Source organism: Panthera onca, chromosome B3, assembly GCF_046562875.1.
Source record: "Panthera onca isolate mPanOnc1 chromosome B3, mPanOnc1 haplotype 2, whole genome shotgun sequence".
NCBI lineage: Eukaryota > Metazoa > Chordata > Mammalia > Carnivora > Felidae > Panthera > Panthera onca.
The window spans coordinates 60,719,647-60,740,141 of NC_138344.1; the positions used below are offsets into that span (position 1 = coordinate 60,719,647).

The window sequence follows — 20,495 nt, forward strand, 5'->3', positions numbered from 1 at the left end:
AGGGAAAAATAAATAATCCAGGGTGGTTACATTGTGAGAGAGACCAGTAGAAGACGAAACTGGAGAGGGTCAGTTTGTAAGGGTCCCTGTAGTTCAGGCTAGGAATACTAAATCTTATGGGAAGTCATCAAAAGTTTGGCAAGATGTGATCTTAGCATACCTATGTTTTAGAAAAATTAGGGAGCAGTGTTGAGACTGACTAAAAGGGAAGGGGATTAAAGGCAGGAAAACTATCAATTGCTATCAAAACATTTACTGATAACATGGCAGACTTCTGGTCAACCACCTGCATTTCTCTTTTCCCTCCTAAAGTCCCACTAAAATCAGAGTAAAGGAAAGAAAAAAAAAAAAAAAAAAAGAATAAAGCCACAAGAACAAAAAGAATGGGAGAGGAGTAATTTCAACAAAACTTGGGGAAGTGTGGGACAGAGGAGAGGTGGTAACTGTTGAGCAAAGTGAGGGAGGCTCTCACCAGAGTGTTTGAAAGGGGAATATGATGAGAAGAGCTCATCTCTCTTCTCAGAAAACTCCTAGAGGGAAGATTCCCCCCCCCCACCTTCCACCCCCAATACTAGAGCGCTTTGAGGCAGAACCTTATTGAAAGCCTCCAAGATTAGAAGGATCCACATAAAGAAATAGAATGAGGGGTGCCTGGGTGGCTTAGTTGGTTAAGTGTCCCGACTTTGGCTCAGGTCATGATCTCGTGGTTCATGAGTTCGAGCCCCGCATCGGGCTCTGTGCTGACAGCTCAGAGCCTGGAGCCTGCTTCAGATTCTGTGTCTCCCTCTCTCTCTGGCCCTTCCCCTCTCAAGCTCTGTCTCTCTATCTCTCAAAAATAAATAAACATTAAAAAAAAATTAAAAAAAAAAGAAATAGAATAAAAGGATTTCTGAGAAAACAGAGACAATACAAGGAACCAAAGTAAACATCAAAACATTATCTATCATTAGTATGTCAGAGAGATGAAAAAATATACTGAAATAAGACTAGTTTAAGACACTGGAAATAAAGAACAATCAGAGAAAAAGAACTAGTATGAAGAAATTAGAAATACAGCATAAATGGAAGGCCTAGAAGATAAAATTGAGAAAACTTAGAAAATAAGGGAGATTATAAGATCTGTACAGTAGAAAGAGAAAAGGGAGGGGAAGAAATTATCAAAGGAATAATCCAAGACTGTTTACCAAAAGTGAAGGACACCATTCTAAAGACTGAAAGAGCTCACATTTAATACCCAGCACAATGATTATTTGGAAAAAAAAAAAAAAAAAAGATTTATATTGTGGTGCCAGGGTGGTTCAGTCGGTTAAAGCATCTGAGTCTTGATTTCAGCTCAGGTCATGATCTCACAGTTAGTGAGTTCGAGCCCTGCACTGACATGAACAAAATTTTTTTTTTTTTAATTTTTTTTAAGTTTATTTTTGAGACAGAGAGAGACAGAGCATGAACGGGGGAGGGGCAGAGAGAGAGGGAGACACAGAATCGGAAGCAGGCTCCAGGCTCTGAGCCATCAGCCCAGAGCCTGACGCGGGGCTCGAACTCACGGACCGCGAGATCGTGACCTGAGCCGAAGTCGGACGCTTAACCGACTGAGCCACCCAGGCGCCCCGACATGAACAAAATTTTTAAAAAGATCTATATCAAGGCATTTTATTGTCAATTTCCAGAATTTCAAAGTATTAGAAATTTCGGAATATATTTCAGAAGGAAAAGATAGATCATACACAAGGAAACAGAATTCAGAGTGATTTTGGAGCAAGAAGATGGAAGGAAATAGAGAAATAATTTTTTTATTAATTTTTTTTCAAGTTAACATACAGTATAGTCTTGGCTTCAGGAGTAGAACCCAGTGATTCATCTCTTACATATAACACCCTGTGCTTATCCTGCAAAGTGCCCTCCTTAATATCTCTCACCCATTTAACCTAGCCCCCTCCAGCAACCCCCAATTTATTCTCTATATTTGAGAGTCTTTTATGGTTTGCCTCCCTCCCTGTTTTTACCTTATTTTTCCTTCCCTTCCCCTATGTTCTTTTGTAGAGTTTTTCAAATTTCACATGTAAGTGAAATCATATTATATCTGTCTTTCTCTCACTTATTTCACTTAGCATAATACCTTCCAGTTCCATCCATGTTGTTGCAAATGGCAAGCTTTCATTCTTTTTCATCTCTGAATAGTATTCAATTATAAATATATACCACATCTTCTTGATCCATTCATCAGTTGATGGACATTTGGGCTCTTTCCATATTTTCGCTTTTGCTGATAGCACTGCTACAAACATTGGGGTGTATGTGCCCCTTTGAATCAGCATTTTTGTATCCTTTGGATAAATTCCTAGTAGTGCAATTTCTGGGTCATAGGGAGAATTATTTTCTTTTTTAAAAGAATCTTTATTTTGAGAGAAAGAAAGTGTGTGCATGTGGGGGGTAGGGAAGAGAGGAGAGAGAGGATCCCAAGCAGACTCCATGCTGTTAGTGCAGGGTCTTGATCTCACAAACTGTGAGATCAACCCCTGAGCCGAAATCAAAAGTCAGATGCTTAAACCACTAAGCCCCCCACCAAGAAATAATTTTCAATCTAGCCAAATTATCAAGAGTGAAGGTAGAAAAGATGTTTTCATACCTGCATAGATGCAAAAAATGTACCTCACAGGCACTTTCTTAGGAAACTACCAGAAGATGCTATAAACAAAAACCAAAAACAATAAGGTAATAAACCACAAGAAAGAAAAACATGGAACCCAAGAGAAGGGGGATCAAACACCAGAAAATAGTAAGCAAAAGTCCTAGGATGACAGCTGTGCAGGGAGCCTGGAGAGCAACAACCTAGATGGGGGCAGGACAGAGAGAGCTAGGAGGGAAGGTTAGAGAGAGAAAAGTGGGTTGGGTAAATTATCTGACACCTTTGAGCATTTGAAAAGTATAAACACTAAATATTGATTTAACTAAACATTATGATATAACAATATTGGGAGAGAAGAAGGGGGGATGTTGTTAAGTCCTCATCAGGAGTCAACAGGTAGTCTCTAAACTTAAAACTTGGATTTCTTTGAACATGGTGGCAGACCCACTGTTTTTGAAGCATCTTCCTATAAACCAGGCTTATTCTCCCCAATAACAATGCTGAAAAGGCCTATCAGTGGGCCTTGACAGTGCTTATTCCTATATGTGTGTCTTCCCATATCCATAAATTTTTGGTTGTTTTTCCCACCAAAGTTGGAATCAAATTCCTCTTCCCTTGAACATGGGCTGGACCCAGGAACTTTTAGCAAGAGAATGCATCAGAAGCGATGCTACATTTCTTTTATTTTTAACAGCTTTATTGAGATGTAACTCACATACCATACAACTGACCAAATGAAAGCATACAATTCAATTGGGGGGGGGGGGTAATATTATATTACCATTTTACAAAAAATGGCAAAAGAGAACATAAAATTTGTCCTTTTAACCATTTTAAAGTGTACAATTCAGTGGCATTAATTATATTCACAATGTAGTATAAACATTACCACTACCTCTTTCCAAAATTTTATATCACCCCAGACAGAAATTTGAACCATTAAGCCATAGCTTTCCAATACCCATCCCACCCTCCAGCCTCTGATAACTGCTAATCTACTTTTTGTCTTTATGAATTTGCCTATTGCAGGTACTTCATGTAAGTAGAATCATACAATATTTGTCCCTTTATGTCTGGCATATTTCATTTGAATAATGTTTTGAAGGTTCATTCATGCTGCAGCATGTATCTGAATGTCATCCCTTGTTACATTAGTGAATGATATTCCATTTTATGTATTTAACACATTTTGTTTATCCATTCATCTTTGATGGGTACTTGTTTCCCTCTTTTGGCTATTGTGAATAGTGCTGCAATGATCATTGCCATACAAGTGTCCCTCCAAGTCCTTACTTTCACTTATCTAGAGTGGAATTGCTGGGATATATAAAGGATATACAGGAATGAATATATATATATATATATATATATATATATATATATATATATGTATATATATGAAGGATATTAGACAGTGTTCTGCAGAGGAATAGAACAGGATGTGTGTATGTATGTATATGTATGTATGTATATATATATATATATTTCTACACTTACAGAGTGAATGATTTTAAGAACTGGTTCATGTGATTGTGGGGGCTGGTAACTCTGAATTCCACGGGGCAAGCTGGTAGACCAAAGACCCAGGGAAGGTGCAGCTTACATATGAAGGCAGTCTGGAGACAGATTCTTCTCTTTAGAGAGCCTCAGTCCTTTTCTCTTAAGGTTTTCAACTGATTGGATGAAGGTTACCCATGTTACTGAGAGTAATCTGCTTTAATCAAAGTCTATCAATGTAACTAATAGTACTGACAGGATAATCTCATCTAAAAAATAGCTTCATAGTGACATCTAGACTAGTGTTTAACCAGATATCTGGGTACTGTGACCTAGACAAGTTGACATATTAAATGCTATGTTTAGCTCTTTGAAATGCCAGAATGTTTCCACAGCAGCTGAACCATTTTATGTTCCCAACAGCAGTGTATGAGGTTCCAGTTTCTTCACATCCTCACCAATACTTACTATTTTCTATTAAAAAAAAAAATTAGCCATCATAGTGGGTATGGAGTAGGATCTCATTGTGGTTTTAATTTTCACTTTCCTAATGACTAATGATGTTGAGAAACTTATCATGTGCTTGTTAACCCATTTGTATATCTTTAGAGACTGTTCAAGTACTGTGCCCATTTTAGAACTGAGTTATCTTTTTGTTGTACAGTTGTAAGGGTTCTTTATATATCCTAGATACTAGACTCTTAACAAATGTATGCTTTGCAAATATTGTCCCCCATCCTGTATATTGCCTTTTACTTCCTTGATAATGTTCTTTGATGCACAAAGGTTTTTAATTTTAATGAAGTCAAACTTACTTATTATTTCTTTCTCTTGCTCATGATTTTAGTGTCTTTTCTAAGAATCTGTTGCCAAATCCAAGGTCATGATGGTTGGCCCCTGTTTTCTTCTAAGAGTTTTATGGCTTTAGCTCTTATATTTATGTTGTTTATCTATTTTGAGTTTTTTTGTGTGTGGTATGGTGTTAGGTAGGGTTCCAACTTCATCCTTTTGCATGTGTCTATCCACTTATCCTAGTACCACGTGTTTAAGAGACTATTCTTTCCCCAGTAAGTGGTCTTGAACCTTTGCTGAAATCAATTGGCCAGGGATGTATGGGTTTATTTCTGGACTTCCAATTCTATTCCATTGGTCTATGTGTCTATCCTTATACCAGTACCATATTGTTTGGATTACTTTACAGTAAGGCCTGAAACTGGGAAGTGTAAGTCTGCCACCCCCAACACCCCCCCGCCCCCCAGAATTGTTTGGCTATTCGGGGCCCCTTGCAATTCCATATGAATTTGAAGATCAGCTTTCCCACTTTTTCAAAAAATGACTACTGGAATTTTGGTAGAGATTGCAGTGAATCTGTACATTGCTTTTGGTAGTATTGTCATCTTGACAATATTAAGACTTCCAATCCATGAACATAGGATGTCTTTCCATTTATTTAGGCCTGTTTAATTTCTTTCAAGAATGCTTTGTAGTTTTCAGTGTACAAGTCTTTCACTTCCTTGGTTAAATTTATTCCTAGGTAGTTTATTCTTTTGGATGTTATTGTAAATGGAATTGTTTTCTCAATTTCTGTTTTAGATTGTTCATTGCTGGTATTTAAAAACACAACTGATTTTGTGTGTCTATCATGTACCCTGCAACTTTGGTGAAATTATTAGCTCTGGTAGTTTTTGTGGATTCTTTGGGATTTTCTTTTTTTTTTTTTTTAACTTTTTTTTAATGTTTTATTTTTAAGAGAGAGAGAGAGAGAGAGCAAGCGAACTAGTGGAGGCAGGGCAGGGGACAGGGTGCAGAGAGAGACACACACACACAGAATCTGAAGCAGGCTCCAGGCTGTGAGCTCTCAGCACAGAGCCCAATGAGGGGCTGAAACTCAAAAACCATGAGATCGTGACCTGAGCTAAAGTCAGACACTTAACTGACTGAGCCACCCAGGTGCCCCTATTCTTTGGGATTTTCTAACATGTTGGATCACATCATCTGTGAATAGAAATAATTTTACTTCTTCCTTTCCAGTTTGGATACCTTTTATTTCTTTTTCTTGTCTAACTTCTCTGGCTGAAACTTCCACTACAGTGTTCAATAGCAATGGTCAAAGTGGGCAGCTTTGTCTTGATTCTGATCTTTGGGGAAAGCTTGCAGTCTTTCACCACTGAATTGGGTGTTAGCTGTGGATTTTTCATAAATGCCTTTTATCATGTTGAGGAACTTTCCTTCTATTCCTAGCCTTCTGAGAGTTTTTATCATGAAATAGTGTTGAATTTTGTCAAATGCTTTTTCCACATCAACAAAGATGATCTTTTACATCTTTTCAAGATAAAATGCTTTAGTGCTAAAACCAGTGGTATATTTCAATGGAGAAGAGAACATAGAAAAAGTTCAGGTTGGGACACTGATCAATGATCATCTGAGATAAAGGCAAAGAAAGCCCAGGGCTTAAAGGCTCCAAGGAAAGTAGATGGAGAGTATTAGGGATTAGAGAGTGGAGAGTTGTAGTCCCAGTGCAACATTTTACCAAGCTGAATGGGATAAAGGTGAGAAGAGAAATACCTGCCTTTTGAAAAGCTTGGGCAAATTGTTTATAAGTTCTATACAGTGTACAACAAATATTAACTGAAAATTAGGACACATGCAATAGAAGAAATATAATGAAACAAGAAGCTGTACCTGTAAGGTATGAGTACTGCTTGAAAACATCAGAAGGTGTAGGTCCTGTCAGCAGAAAAACATCAATGATTCCACTCTCTGACATCCAATGCACATCAGTTTGAGATCTGACCTTTTGTTTAGCTGCAACGGGGCCCATCTGGGTCAGTGTGTACTAGAAAAAGAATGGAATGAGGGTCTGAAAACTTTCCCTCTAGCTTACAACACTCATCCATATGTAACTAACTGGTACATACTGTTAACTTTCACTTGATTATATTGCAAAGACTTTGGTGGCAGAGAATTGCCACTACAAAGCCCAGGGCTATGACTACGCTAGTTTTTTTTTTGTTTTGTTTTGTTTTGTAAGTATGACATGCAGCCATGATCCATAAGCTCACCTTTACTGCAGGCTCTGTATTGATCTCCACTAGCGTTTCTGAGGCATTCAGCCAAAAAATGCCTAGAGTCCTGCCTGGTTTGTGGGCCAGGAGATAAGGCACTGAACCATAAATGCCCATTTTGTCATGTATTTTATATCCATAGACATCCAGATTATAAAGACGGTAAGCATCGCCATCACTGAAACACACAAAGATGGGACTATCATCAATTACAATCACAAATATATTATTAATGAATAGCATAGCTCCATTCTCCCCTACAAACACTTGAGACCTATGCATCTTTCAAGGCTTTACTCGTACTACTTTCCTAACCCAACCAAGGTTAATGTGATTCTCCTCCTTTGATTCCTTTGGCATCCCCTTCTGTGACAACTGGCATGCATGGTCTCATATCTTAGATATCTTTTTCTTTCTTTCTCTTTCTCTCTTTTTCTTTCTTTCTTTCTTTCTTTCTTTCTTGTTTATTTATTTTGAGAGAGACAGAGCAGGAGCAGGGGAGGGGTAGAGAGAGGGAGAGAGAGAATCCCAACAAACACAAGAACTGTGAGATCATGACCTGAGCTGAAACCAAGAGCTGGCTACTTAACCGAATGAGCCACCCAGGTACCCCTTAGATATCTTTTCTGAATACCTCTTGTGAGGACTATTTCCTGTGAATCCTCTACAATAGCAAGCACACAGTAAATATCATTGGCAAATTGTGTATTTCTCTGCTGCTAAAACAAAATGACAGATAGTGTCCTAACATGCTTCTACAGTACTGAGTAGGGAAAGATGGGGAACTGAATTGGGGTGGGAAGCATAGAGCTTGGCTTGGTGTGCGAGCAGCATAGTTTCTGATTCACTTGTTACCATGCCCAACTGTTGTGGAAACGGCATCTGAACCCTTGATCAGACTGTTTCTCTTTGGTTTTGCTTCCTTAGTCTGACGTCTTTGGCATTTACTTGTCAATAGTGTTAGTCTGAAATGATCCCCCTAAGGGAATCAAAGGTGACATGAGATGCCACAATTTTTCTTGTTTTTTAATGTTTTGTTATTTTTGAGAGAGAAGAGAGCACAAGCAGGGGAGGGCGAGGGAGAGGGGGGAGGACAGAGGAGCTGAAGCAGGCTCTGCACTGACAGCAGGGGCTTGCACTCATGAACCGTGAGATCGTGACGTGAGCCGAAGTTGGACGCTCAACTGACTGAGCCACCCAAGGGCCACAAGATGCCACAATGTCTCATTCTCTGGTTCAGAGGTTGGTAAACACCTTTCTCTAGGTCAGTGATTTTCACCCTGTATTCTCCCCAGGTTCCGCAGAAAGGCCTAGAGAGGTGAAAGCAAAACCTAGGGAGGTGGTGTGATGAAGCTCTCTCTCCTGCTTCAACCACAATAGTTCCATATTCTTACTTCCTCTATATATTTTTAGGTTCAGAATTACAGTTTTATAGTTCTCAATTTTTTGCCAAAAATAAGATAAAAATGGAAAACCACTGCTCAAGGAGGACAAGACCAGGCACATATTGGCTCAGGCTCAGACATCTCACATATTTTCCCTTCAAACTTTTATAGTCCAGGGGTGCCTGAGTGGCTCAGTTGATTAAGCATCTGACTTTGGCTCAGGGCATGATCTCAGTTTGTGGGTTCGAGCCCCGCGTTGGGCTCTGTGCTGACAGTTCAGAGCCTGGAGCCTGCTTCGTATTCTGTGTCTCCCTCTCTCTCTCCTCTTCCCCTGCTCATGCTCTCTCTCTCCTTCAAAAATAAATAAACATTAAAAAAAAAAAAACAAAAAAAAAAACCTTTTACAGTCCAGAAACCAGAGCATCCTGTAAGGATTTTTGTTTTCACTTTACCCAGTATTTTTAAGTTGGTGTGATTCTGCATGTTGTGGGATCCCGTAAAGATGCTCAAATCCGTGCAAGGAGAAATCCAAACCAATGGAAGCAGGGCCTGTAGGGACCAGGATATAGAATTTTGCTTCTTAATGGGACAATCATTTAAGGAAACTCAGTTACTTATGAGTGTAGCAAGATGACTAGACTAGGGATTGAGAGACCTGAACTTGCCCTGATCAATCAGTAAATCATGGTGTGCCCTTTCTGTAAGATGTTACATTTAGGTACTGTGGGGATACAAACATGCACAAGGCAAAGCTCTGGTCACTTGTTAGTGTTTCCTTAGCTATACGCTTGAAGCTCTCTGTGTTCTCATTTACAGTAAATATTCTTTCGATCTGTAAAGCATACCTATGAAGTTTTAGATTTTTTTTTCTAATCTAAAAGTTCCTAAAATGTACTTCATGCTTCTTTGCATTAGGAAACAAAGGATACCGAGCAATTTTAATCTTCACTAGATGAAAGACTGGATGTCTTCTGCCTGATCATTTATTCTTACTGTGCACAAGGGACTATAATGCCTAGACCATCAGGAGGATCTTCCCTGGCTCCTCAAAATATCCCTTCCCTATGACTGTAGATACATTTTTGGTTTTGTTTTTAACCAAAGACAAGGTCCTTTATTTAACAATTATTTTAGAAATGTGGGAAAAATGCAAGTAACTAGGAGAGATAACAGACTTATATTCACTCTTAGGTAAAAGTATTTGATATCAAATGGTCCTTATTTAAAGGAATTTCTGGAAAGGGGGTGCTATAGAGAAGGTAAAAAACATTATGATGTTACAGAAAGGAAAGCCCGATGGCCCCCCTACTTACAAACTTTGAACACATTGTCAGCCCTGATCATTATACTAGGTTATAGATACAGATGCTAGGACAGAAATTCTCAAGGAGTTAGGGAGGATCTGTTATCCTACTGGGTAGGAAGGAGGAAGGAGGAAAGTATTTCTTCCAACTATATAAGCTCCAAGTATCTGAACCATATATCCAAAAGAGACAAACTTCACTCCCCACCACACACATACTATCACTAAGTCTAGTGAGAAATTTCACATATGGGTATGTGATACTTGTGTGAATGATGGGGAGGCTTGGAAAAGGTTGAGAACCAATGGCTTGGAATATTGGAGCCAATGAGCTTTAGAATTTTGTTTCTCATCACTTGACTCTCATAAAAATAGAATGTGGGATTTGCGGCTGTCTGTATACTGAGTAGTACCAGCAGTGTGCTGACCTAGGCCCTTAACATGAGACCACTGAAGGTACACACTCACTATTTCTCTGTTGATATACATCATTGAACAATAAAGGACCCAAATCTGACATTTCTGTTCCCCTTACAGAAATCACTTCTTTAGGTGCCAGAGCTCAAGGGACTTATAGGTAGCAACATTTAGTGATTTTGGCAAGATCTGCTTTAATACTACACAAGTTTCAATTTTACCATTAACTTTGACATCCACAAATTTTCCGAATTTCTCCTCCCACAAGCCTAGATCCTCTTGGTTTTCCTGGTGGCACAAAAAAAGGAGCAAATTGAGTTTATACATTGCAACAAATGTGGTTACCACAACAGTACATTTTGTTTGGATTATTAAAAAATTAGACTGAGAAAATGAGTCTGTCTTTTAAAAGACCACTTTGTGGGGCACCTGGGTGGCTCAGTCGGTTAAGTGCCCAATGTCAGCTCAGGTCATGATCTCACTGCTCTGAGTTGGAGCCCTGCATCGGCCTCTGTGCTGACAGCTCAGAGCCTGGAGCCTGCTTCAGATTGTGTGTCTCCCTCTCTCTCTGCCCCTTCCCCACTCATGCTCTGTCTTTCAAAATTGGATGGATGTTAAAAAATGTTAAAAGACCTGTTTGTGATGTCAGTATATTTAACAAATTTGATCTGTGTTCTACATAAATGCCAGTAATCATCTTCCTTATGAACTGAAGCTGACATGAATATGATTTTTTATTGTGGTAGAATAGACCTAACATAAAATTTGCCATTTTAATTATTTATTTACTATTCATTTTAAACATTTTATTTATTTATTTTTTAAGTAATCTCTACACCCGATGTGGGGCTTGAACTCACAACCCTGAAATGAGGAGTTGCATGCTCTACTGATTGAGCCAGCCAGGTGTGCTATCCCACCCCCCCCCCTTTTTTTTTTCATTTTTACCATTTTATTTTATTTTATTTTATTTTATTTTATTTTATTTATTTATTTATTTATTTATTTGAGAGAGAGGGCGCAAGTGAGAGAGGGACAGAGAGAGAGAGATAATCCCACAAGGGGCAGAGAGGTCACCCAAAGGAGGGCTCAGGCTCACCCTATGTGGAGCTTGGCTCAAACTCACAAATCATGAGATCATTACCCAAGCCGAAGTCCAATGCTTAACTGACTGAGCCACCCAGGTGCCCCTCATTTTTACCATTTTATTTATTTATTTATTTATTTATTTATTTATTATTTTTTTAAATTTTTTTTATTTATTTCTGAGACAGAGAGAGACAGAGCATGAGCAGGGGAGGGGCAGAGAGAGAGGGAGACACAGAATCGGAAGCAGGCTCCAGGCTCTGAGCTGTCAGCACAGAGCCCGATGCGGGGCTCGAACTCACGTACCGTGAGATCATGACCTGAGCTGAAGTCGGACGCTCAACCGACTGAGCCACCCAGGCGCCCCACATTTTTACCATTTTAAAGTGACATTAAGTACATTCACATTGTTGTGCAACTATCATCACCATCTATCTCCAGAACTTTTACATCTTCCCAAACTGAACCTCCACACCCATTAAACAATAGCTCCCCGTTTCTTCCTCCCTCAGCTCCTGACAACCACCCTTCTACTTCCTGTCTCTATGAATGTGACTACTATAGATACATAGATTTCTTATAACTAGAGTCATATAGTATTTGTCTTTTTGTGACTGCTTATTTCACCTAGTATAATATCTTCAAGATTCATCCATTTTGTAGCATATGTCAGAATTGCCTTCCTTTTTAAGGTCGAGTAACATTCCACTGTATGTATATACCACATTTTGTGTGCGCATTCATCTGTCAATGACTCTTGGGTTGCTGGACTGTTTTCACCTTTTGGCTACTGTGAATGATGCTTCTAAGAACACAAGTATACAAATATTTGCTTGAGTCCCTACTTTCCCTTTCAGATATAAATCCATGAGTGAAATTGCTGGATCATACTGTAATTATATATAATTCTGAGGAATTGTTTGACATGAGTATCTTTACACAGGCCAAAATGCTGTGAAAGCACTTTGAAAAATGCAGTCTTGGGGCACCTGGGTGGCTCAGTCAGTTAAGCATCTGAGTTCGGCTCAGGTCATGATCTTATGGTTCATGGGTTCGAGCCCTATGCTGGGCTCTGTGCTGACAGCTCGGAACCTGGAGCCTACTTCAGATTCTGTGTCTCCCTCTCTCTCTGCCCCTCCCCCACTTGTCCTCTGACTCTCTTTGTTTCTCTCTCTCTGATAAATAAATAAGCAATAAAAAAAATTTTTAAAAGGGCACCTGGGTGGCTCAGTTGGTTAAGTGACCAACTTCAGCTCAGGTCATGATCTCACTGCTCTGAGTTCGAGCCCTGCATCGGCCTCTGTGCTGACAGCTCGGAGCCTGGAGCCTGTTTTGGATCCTGCCTCTGTCTCTCTGCCCCTATCCTGCTCAGGCTCTTTCTCTCTCTCTCTCTCTCTCTCACATATAAATAAACATGAAAAAATTTTAAAAATATATTAAAAAAAAGAAAAATTCGGTCTTTACATAAGTAAGATCTTTTAAATCCTTTTTTTTTTTTCTTGTAAACGTGTGAGGCACAACATTGAGAATCAAATAACTTAGGTCAAAAAGCAAACATTTTGGCTGAGGTGGGTACTTTGCCGCCCTCCTTCAATTAGCCAAACTACGTGAGAAGTGAGGCTGTTCAGGTTCACAATCTTTTGATGTAGAGCCCAAAACTTTCTTGGCTCTACAAGTTTCCTTTCTTGGCTTTACAAGTTTCATTCTTCCTCTCTGGCAGAATGAAGAAGTTTTCTAAAAATTGTATGTGTGCATGAAATGTATGTTTCTTTTTTATTTATTTATTTATTTTTTACATTTATTTATTTTTGAGAGACAGAGAGAGACACAGCATGAGCAGGGGAGGGGCAGAGACAGAGAGGCGGAGATAGAATCAGAAGCAGGTTCCAGGCTCTGAAATGTCAGCAGAGAGCCCAACGCAGGGCTCAAACCCACGAGCCGTGAGATCATGACCTGAATAGAAGTTGGACACTTAACTGACTGAGCCACCCAGGAGCCCCAAAATGCATGTTTCTTTTTAAAAATGAGCCCCTTGCCCATTTCTAGGTGGTTTCTTCATAATTATAAGCTTCTGTAAAGTGAGCTTCTGTGTGTGTGTGTGTGTGTGTGTGTGTGTGTGTGTGTGTTTAAATCACGTTTGAATTCTTATTGTAGGGACTATTATTCTGGGGTCTGTGGATGGCCTTTAGAGTTTGTGAACTCCCTCAAACAGTATAAAAATTCTGTTTTATAGAGAAGGCTCATAGCCTTCAGCAGATTCTTTGCATCTGTGATGCAAAACCAGTATTTAAGCTATCTAATTAGAGGTCTCCCCACAGCTGATTTGACATATCGTCACAAAACTATCTAAGGCTATGTCTTAGTTGTCCTTCTCTATTTGGAAATGGAAAAAATATTCTCTCTCATATTCACCAGCATGGGTCAGTCCTCAAGAGGAAGAAGCATGTCCTTACTGCACTGGAAATATGTTTCACTATTCCTGGTGGCCATACCTACTGTCAGGGATCCTTCAAAGATGCATGTGGCTTTGGATGAAGAGAAGATTTCTGGAATATTCATTTTTCATAATTCAGCTAAAATAATCCTTTAAAAACAGACATCAGACCATGTATCTCTGCTGCTTACAACCTTTCCATAGTTTTCCTTTGCTCTTAGGTTAAAGTCGAAAAAGGTTGACAAGACATAAAAGAATGTCAGCTTCATGGTAATGGGGGACTTTGATTTATTCAATGATATCTCACCAATTCCTTGAACAGTGCCTGACATATAGGAAACACTCAACCAATATTTGTCTACTAAAAGAATTATCGTAAGACTTTCCACTGAATTGCCCCTGCCTATCTCTGCCCTTGTTAACACAACACTGTTTCCTTTGCTTTTCTTTTTCCTGCTAAAATATATACATATATATATTTTAAATTTCTTCAAATGTGCTCCTTCCTACCTCAAGCTCTTTGAATATGAAATCCCCTCTATCTGGAATAGTGTTTTTCCACCTTTTGACTAGCTTATGTATCTTCATGCATCAGTTTTAGCTGTTAAGTCATGTCCTACAGGAGGTCTTTCCTGACCCTCATCTTGGTCAAGTTCCTTGCTATCTTCTCCTATAGCACTCTTTTGTAACACTCCTCATGCTTGTACTTGTCAGAGTCTGTCTTTCCCATTAGATTCTAAGATTCATGAGGACAGGTTGAGATTTGTTTTATTCATGGCTGATTCTTCTTGCCTAGCATAATTTTTCGAGCTGGCACAAAAGCAGGCACTCAAGAATTACCTGTTTTATGAATGAATGAATACATGAGTAGACGAATGAATCAATGAGATAATAAGGTGAGCAAGAGATAGATGGTCTCATTTATATGCAGTATTTATCAAGTACCCATTTGTAAGAAGAAGGGAAGAACAGAACAATTATATCCCACATACTGATGGTGAAAGAGATTTGAAAAAAAGATAAATTGCTCAATCTGTATTACCTGAGAAGCATCAACTGATGTGTCCTCCTTATTTTCTTTGGTAGCTCTGTTTTAATATAAATAAAGTTGTTTTACTCAAGGGAAGACTAACAGAATTTTGTTCAATGATAAAGATTTTAATTTCTAACTTTTGAGACCCCATAAATTATGTCTTTTAACTTATTAAAATAATTATAAAAATAAGTTTATGAAATTGAGGAACATTTATGATGAACATTAATCCAATAGCCTGATTTGTTAAAATGTAATATGTTTGAATTTTCTTATTAACCCTTAAAAAACTATCAGTTTTTTATTATACATGTAATACATAATACAATATCAAAACAAAATATAGGGGCGCCTGGGTGGCGCAGTCGGTTAAGCGTCCGACTTCAGCCAGGTCACGATCTCGCGGTCCGTGAGTTCGAGCCCCGCGTCAGGCTCTGGGCTGATGGCTCGGAGCCTGGAGCCTGTTTCCCATTCTGTGTCTCCCTCTCTCTCTGCCCCTCCCCCATTCATGCTCTGTCTCTCTCTGTCCCAAAAAAAAAAAAAAAAAAAAAAAATTGTTTAAAAAAAACAAAATATAAGCAAGCAAGGTGGAACACTGTTCCCCTCTCTCCAATGTTAACCTCCTACAAAGCAACATAATGCACTGTCTTCCAATTTAATTGTAACAATTTAAACTATCGGGCATACATGGATTTGAGTGCTCATTTCTCCCCGTTCTTAACAATAGTGGACCTTATACACTTTTAAAATCGTTGCCAGGGGCACCTGGGTGGCTCTGTCAGTTAAGCGTCTGACTTTGGCTCAGGTCACAATCTCACAGTCCATGAGTTCAAGCCCCCCATCGGGCTCTGTGCTGACAGCCTGGAGCCTGCTTCAGATTCTGTGTCTCCCTCTCTCTTTGCCCCTCCCCAGCTCTTACTCTGTCTCTGTCTCTCTCAAAAATAAAGATTAAAAAAAAATCTAAAAATAAAAACAAAAATCATTGGCAGTCTAAAATTTTAGACAAGGTAATGCATTTCACTTTGAATTTCTTTCATTAATGATGTAAAGTGCTTTTGTATACATTAAATGGCATTTCTATTTCTTCTGTGAATTGTCTATTCACCCTCACTATACATTAATTTTTTTAGTGTAAAATACAGTACGGATATAGAAGAGTATATAAGTTCAGAGGTTAAAAATGAATACTAAAGTAACGACTACGAAGCCACATAAGCAACAGACTTGTTCGTCTGGCATCATAGCGCCTCTCCTCAAATGTTATCATCCATCTCCTCGCTGTGCTCTTCAGAGGTAACCGCTTTATCAAGTTTTGTGTGGAATCACTCCCTTGCTGTTTTTTATCCCATTCCCACGAGTGTACGAGTCCTCAAACGCACATTTGGCTTTGCCTTAAAAATTTTTTGATATTAAAAAATTTTGATATTCATCATGTTAATATATGCTGCTGCAGTTTGTATTACCCATTGTTTATTTGTGTGTTCCTCTTTTTCTTATCGATTTGTATAGGTTCTTCCTATAGATGCATATTAATTTTTGAATTCTTATACATGTTAAAAATTTGTGGTGAAATTTAAGACAACTAGTATGTTGCCTTTTTTTTATTCCATTAAAAAAATTTTTTTAACATTTGTTTACTTTTGAGAGAGACAGAGAGAGACAGAGCATGAGCAGGGGAGGGGCAGAGAGAGAGGGAGACACAGAATCAGAAGCAGGCTCCAGGCTCTGAGCTGTCAGCACAGAGCCCCATGCGAGGCTGGAACCCACAAACCGTGAGATCATGACTTGAGCTGAAGTGGACACTTAACCTACTGAGCCACCCAGGTATCCCTGGTGCCTTTTAATTAAAAAAAAAAAAATTAACAAATTTTATTTTTTACAACAGTTTTAGGTTCACAGCAAAACTAAGCAGAAAGTGTAGAGTTCTCATATGACCCACTGTCCCTACACACTCACAGTCTCCCCCGCTGTCAACATCCTGTACCAGAGTGCTACATTTATTACAATCAATGAACCTGCACTGACACATCATTATCACCCCAAGTCCATAGTTTATATTAGGGTTCATTCTTTGCATTGTACATTCTATGGGTTTTGACAAATGTATCATGACATTTACCTACCACTGTAGTATCATACAGAGTATTTCACTGCCCTTAAAATCTGTGTTCTGCTTAGGTATCCCTTTGGCTTACTTAACCCCTGGAAACTACTGATCTTTTTACTATCTCCATAATTTTCCCTTTTCCAGAATTTTATATAGTTGGAAACATAGAATAGGTAGCCTTTTTCAGATTGGCTTCTTTCACTTAGTAAAACTTGCATTTGAGTTCCCTCCATGTCTTTTCATGGCTTGATAGTTCATTTCTTTTAGGTACTGAATAATATTCTATTATTTGGATGTACCATAGTTTATTCATCTACTGAAGGATATCCTGATGGCTTCTAAGTTTTGGCAATTATGAATAAAATTGCTATAAATATCCATGAGCAGGTTTTTGCGTAGACATAGATTTCCATCTCCTTTGGGTAAATAACAAGAAGCATGATTGTTGAATTATATGGTAAGAGTATGTTTAGTTTTGTAAGAAATTATCAAACTGTCTTCCAACGTGACTATATCATTTTGCAGCCCCAACAGCAATTAATGTGAATTCCTGTTGTTCCACATCCTCCCCAGCATTTTGTTACCAGTGTTCTGGATTTTGGTCATTCTAACAGATATGTAATGGTTTCTTGTTTTAACTAATGACATATGATGTTGAACATCTTTTCATATGCTTACTTGCCATCTGTTTATCTTTTTTGGTAAGGTTTCTGTTCGACTCCTTTGTACATTTTTGAGTGTTCACTTTCTTACTGTTGAATTTTAAGAGTTCTTTGTATATTTTGGATAGCAGTCCTTTATTTGATGTGTTTTTTGCAGATATTTCTTCCTAGTCTGTGCCTTATCTTCTTATTTCCTTGTCATTGTTTTTCACAGAGCAATAGTTTTTAATTTTTTTAAATTTATTTTTATTATCTTTAAAAGTTTTTTAAAATTTTGAGAGAGTATATCAAATAAATAAAATTTATTTGATAGAGCATGAGCCAGGGAGAGGGGCAGAGGGAGAGAGAGAGAGAATCTCAAGCAGGCTCCATGTTCAGTGTGGAGCCCAATGCAGGCTCAATGCCATGACCCTGGGATCATGACCTGAGCCAAAATCAGGAGTTGGACCCTCAACTGACTAAGCCACCCGGGTATCCCTAGTTTTTAATTTTAATGAAGCCTAATTTATCAATTATTTCTTTCGTGAATCATGACTTTGGTGGTATATTAAAAAATCATCACCATACCCAAGGTCATCTAGGTTTTCTTCTGTTATCTTCTAGGAGTTTTATAGTTTTTATTTTACATTTAGATCTATGGTCTATTTTGAGGTTTTTTTTTTTAATACTCAAAAAGTGGAGACCAAAGCAGGGCTTAAACTCATGACCCTGAGATCAAGCCCCTGAGCTGAGATCATGAGTCAGACGCTTACTGACTGAGCCCCTCAGGTGTGTGAAGGGTGTAAGGTCTGTGCCTAGATTCATTTTTAAATATATTTTGATTCAAGTAAAATTAATATACAGTGTCATATTAGTTTGAGGTATACAGTATAATGATTCAATATTTCTACACATTACCCAATACTCATCACAATAAGTGTACTCCTAATCCCCTTCATCTATTTCACCCATCCCCCCCTCACCTCCCCTCTGGCAACGCCCAGTTTGTTCTCTGTATTTAAGAGTCTGGGTTTTTTTTTTTTTTTTTTTGGTCTTTTTATTTGTTCATTTGTTTTGCTTCTTATATTCCACATATGAGTGAAATTATTAGGTATCTGTCTTTGTCGGACTGACTTTACTTACCATGGTACCTTCTAGATCTGTCCATGTTGTTGCAAATGGGAAGATTTCATTCCTTTTCATGGCTGAGTAATAGTGTGTGTGTGTGTGTGTGTGTGTGTGTGTGTGTAGACACTGTCTTCTTTATCCATTCATTTATGGATGGACACTTGGGTTGCATCCATATCTTGACCACTGCAAATAATGCTGCAGTAAACATAGGGGTGCACATATCTTTTTGAATTAGTGTTTTTGTTTTCTTTGGTTAAATACCTAGTAGCCAACGCCATTTATTGAAGAGGCTATCTTTTCCCCATTGTATGTTCTTCCTTCCTTTGTTGAAGATTGACTGTATATGCATGTATTTATTTCTGGACTCTCTATTGTGTTCCAAAACTCTCCATGTTTTGTTTTTGTGCCAATACCATACTGTTTTGATAACTGTATCTTTGTAGTATACTTTGAAATCAAGGAACATGATACCTCTAGTTTTGTTCTTCTTTCTCAAGATTGCTTTGGCTATTTGGAATCTTTTCTGGTTCTGTACAAATTTTAGGATTATTTGTTCTATTTCTGAGAAAAATTCCATTGGTATTTTGATAGAAATTACATTCAATCTGCAGACCGCTTTGGGTAGTATGGATATTTTAACAATATTAATTCTTCCAATCCATGAACAGTGTACCTTTCCACTTACTTGTGCTGTCTTCAGTTTCTTTCATCAATGTCTTATAGATTTCAGGGTTCAGGTCTTTCACCCCCTTGGTTACATTTAACCCTAGTTATTTTATTCATTTTGATGCAATTGCAAATGGGATTGTTTTCTTAATTACTCTTTCTGATAGTTCATTATAAGTATACAAAAAATGCAACAGATTTCTGTATATTTGTTTTGTATCCTGTATTAGTGAATTAATTTATTAATTCAAAGAGTTTTTAAAAATGATTTATGTGTTTATTTTTGGTAGAATCTTTAGTGTTTTCTGTATATAATATCATGTAGTCTTCACATGGTGACAATTTTACTTCTTTTCCCATTTAGAGGGCTTTTATTTCTTTTTCTTGTTTTATTGCTGTGTTTAGGATTCCAGTATTTTTGAATAAAAGTGACAAGAGTGGGCATCCTTGTTTTGTTCGTGTTCTAAGAGAAAAGGCTTTCAGCTTTTCACTGTTGAGTATGATGTTAGCTGTGGGTTGCCATACATGGCATTTATTATGTTGAGGTATGTTCCTTCCATACCAACTTTGTTGAAAGATTTTTTATAATGAATGATGTTGAATTTTACCAAATTCCATTTCTGCATCTACTGAGATAATCATATGATTTTTATCCTTATTTTTGTTAATGTGGTGTATCATGTTGCTTAATTTGTGGATATTGAACCATCCTTTTATCCTTAGAATAAGTCTCATTTGATCATGATGTATGATTCTTTTAAAGCATTATTGAATTTGGTTTGCTAATATTTTGTGTAGGGTTTTTATATCAATGTTCATCAAGAATATTGGCCTGTAATTAATTTTTTTTTTTTTTTTTTTTTTTGGTATTGGTTTTGGTATTAAGGCAATTCTGGCCTCATAGAATGAGTTTGGAAGCATCAAGTCTTCTTCAATTTTTTGGAATATTTTGAGAAGAACAGATATTAACTCTTCTTCAAAGGTTTTGTAGAATTCACCTATGAAGTCGTTGTCTAGTCCTAGCCTTTTGTTTGCTAGGCGTTTTTGGATTACCGTTTCGATTTCATTACTCACAATTCGTTCACATTTTCTATTTTTTCTTGA

The 20,495-nt window shown here is 37.9% G+C and overlaps 1 protein-coding gene across 7 annotated transcripts in view; it reads right to left on the reverse strand.

The window, feature by feature from the left end:
- GANC (glucosidase alpha, neutral C) overlaps window positions 1-20,495 on the reverse strand; it is a 75,353-nt gene that overhangs the window by 31,702 nt on the left and 23,156 nt on the right. For all 7 annotated transcript variants that reach the window (XM_060618844.3, XM_060618842.3, XM_060618841.3 and 4 more), the window contains 5 exons: window positions 14,856-14,901; window positions 10,515-10,581; window positions 9,026-9,122; window positions 7,186-7,366; window positions 6,806-6,959 (listed from right to left, as the gene is read on the reverse strand). In XM_060618844.3, the coding sequence (XP_060474827.3) occupies window positions 6,806-6,959; window positions 7,186-7,366; window positions 9,026-9,122; window positions 10,515-10,581; window positions 14,856-14,901 (545 nt within the window). The remainder of the gene's footprint in view (window positions 1-6,805; window positions 6,960-7,185; window positions 7,367-9,025; window positions 9,123-10,514; window positions 10,582-14,855; window positions 14,902-20,495) is intronic.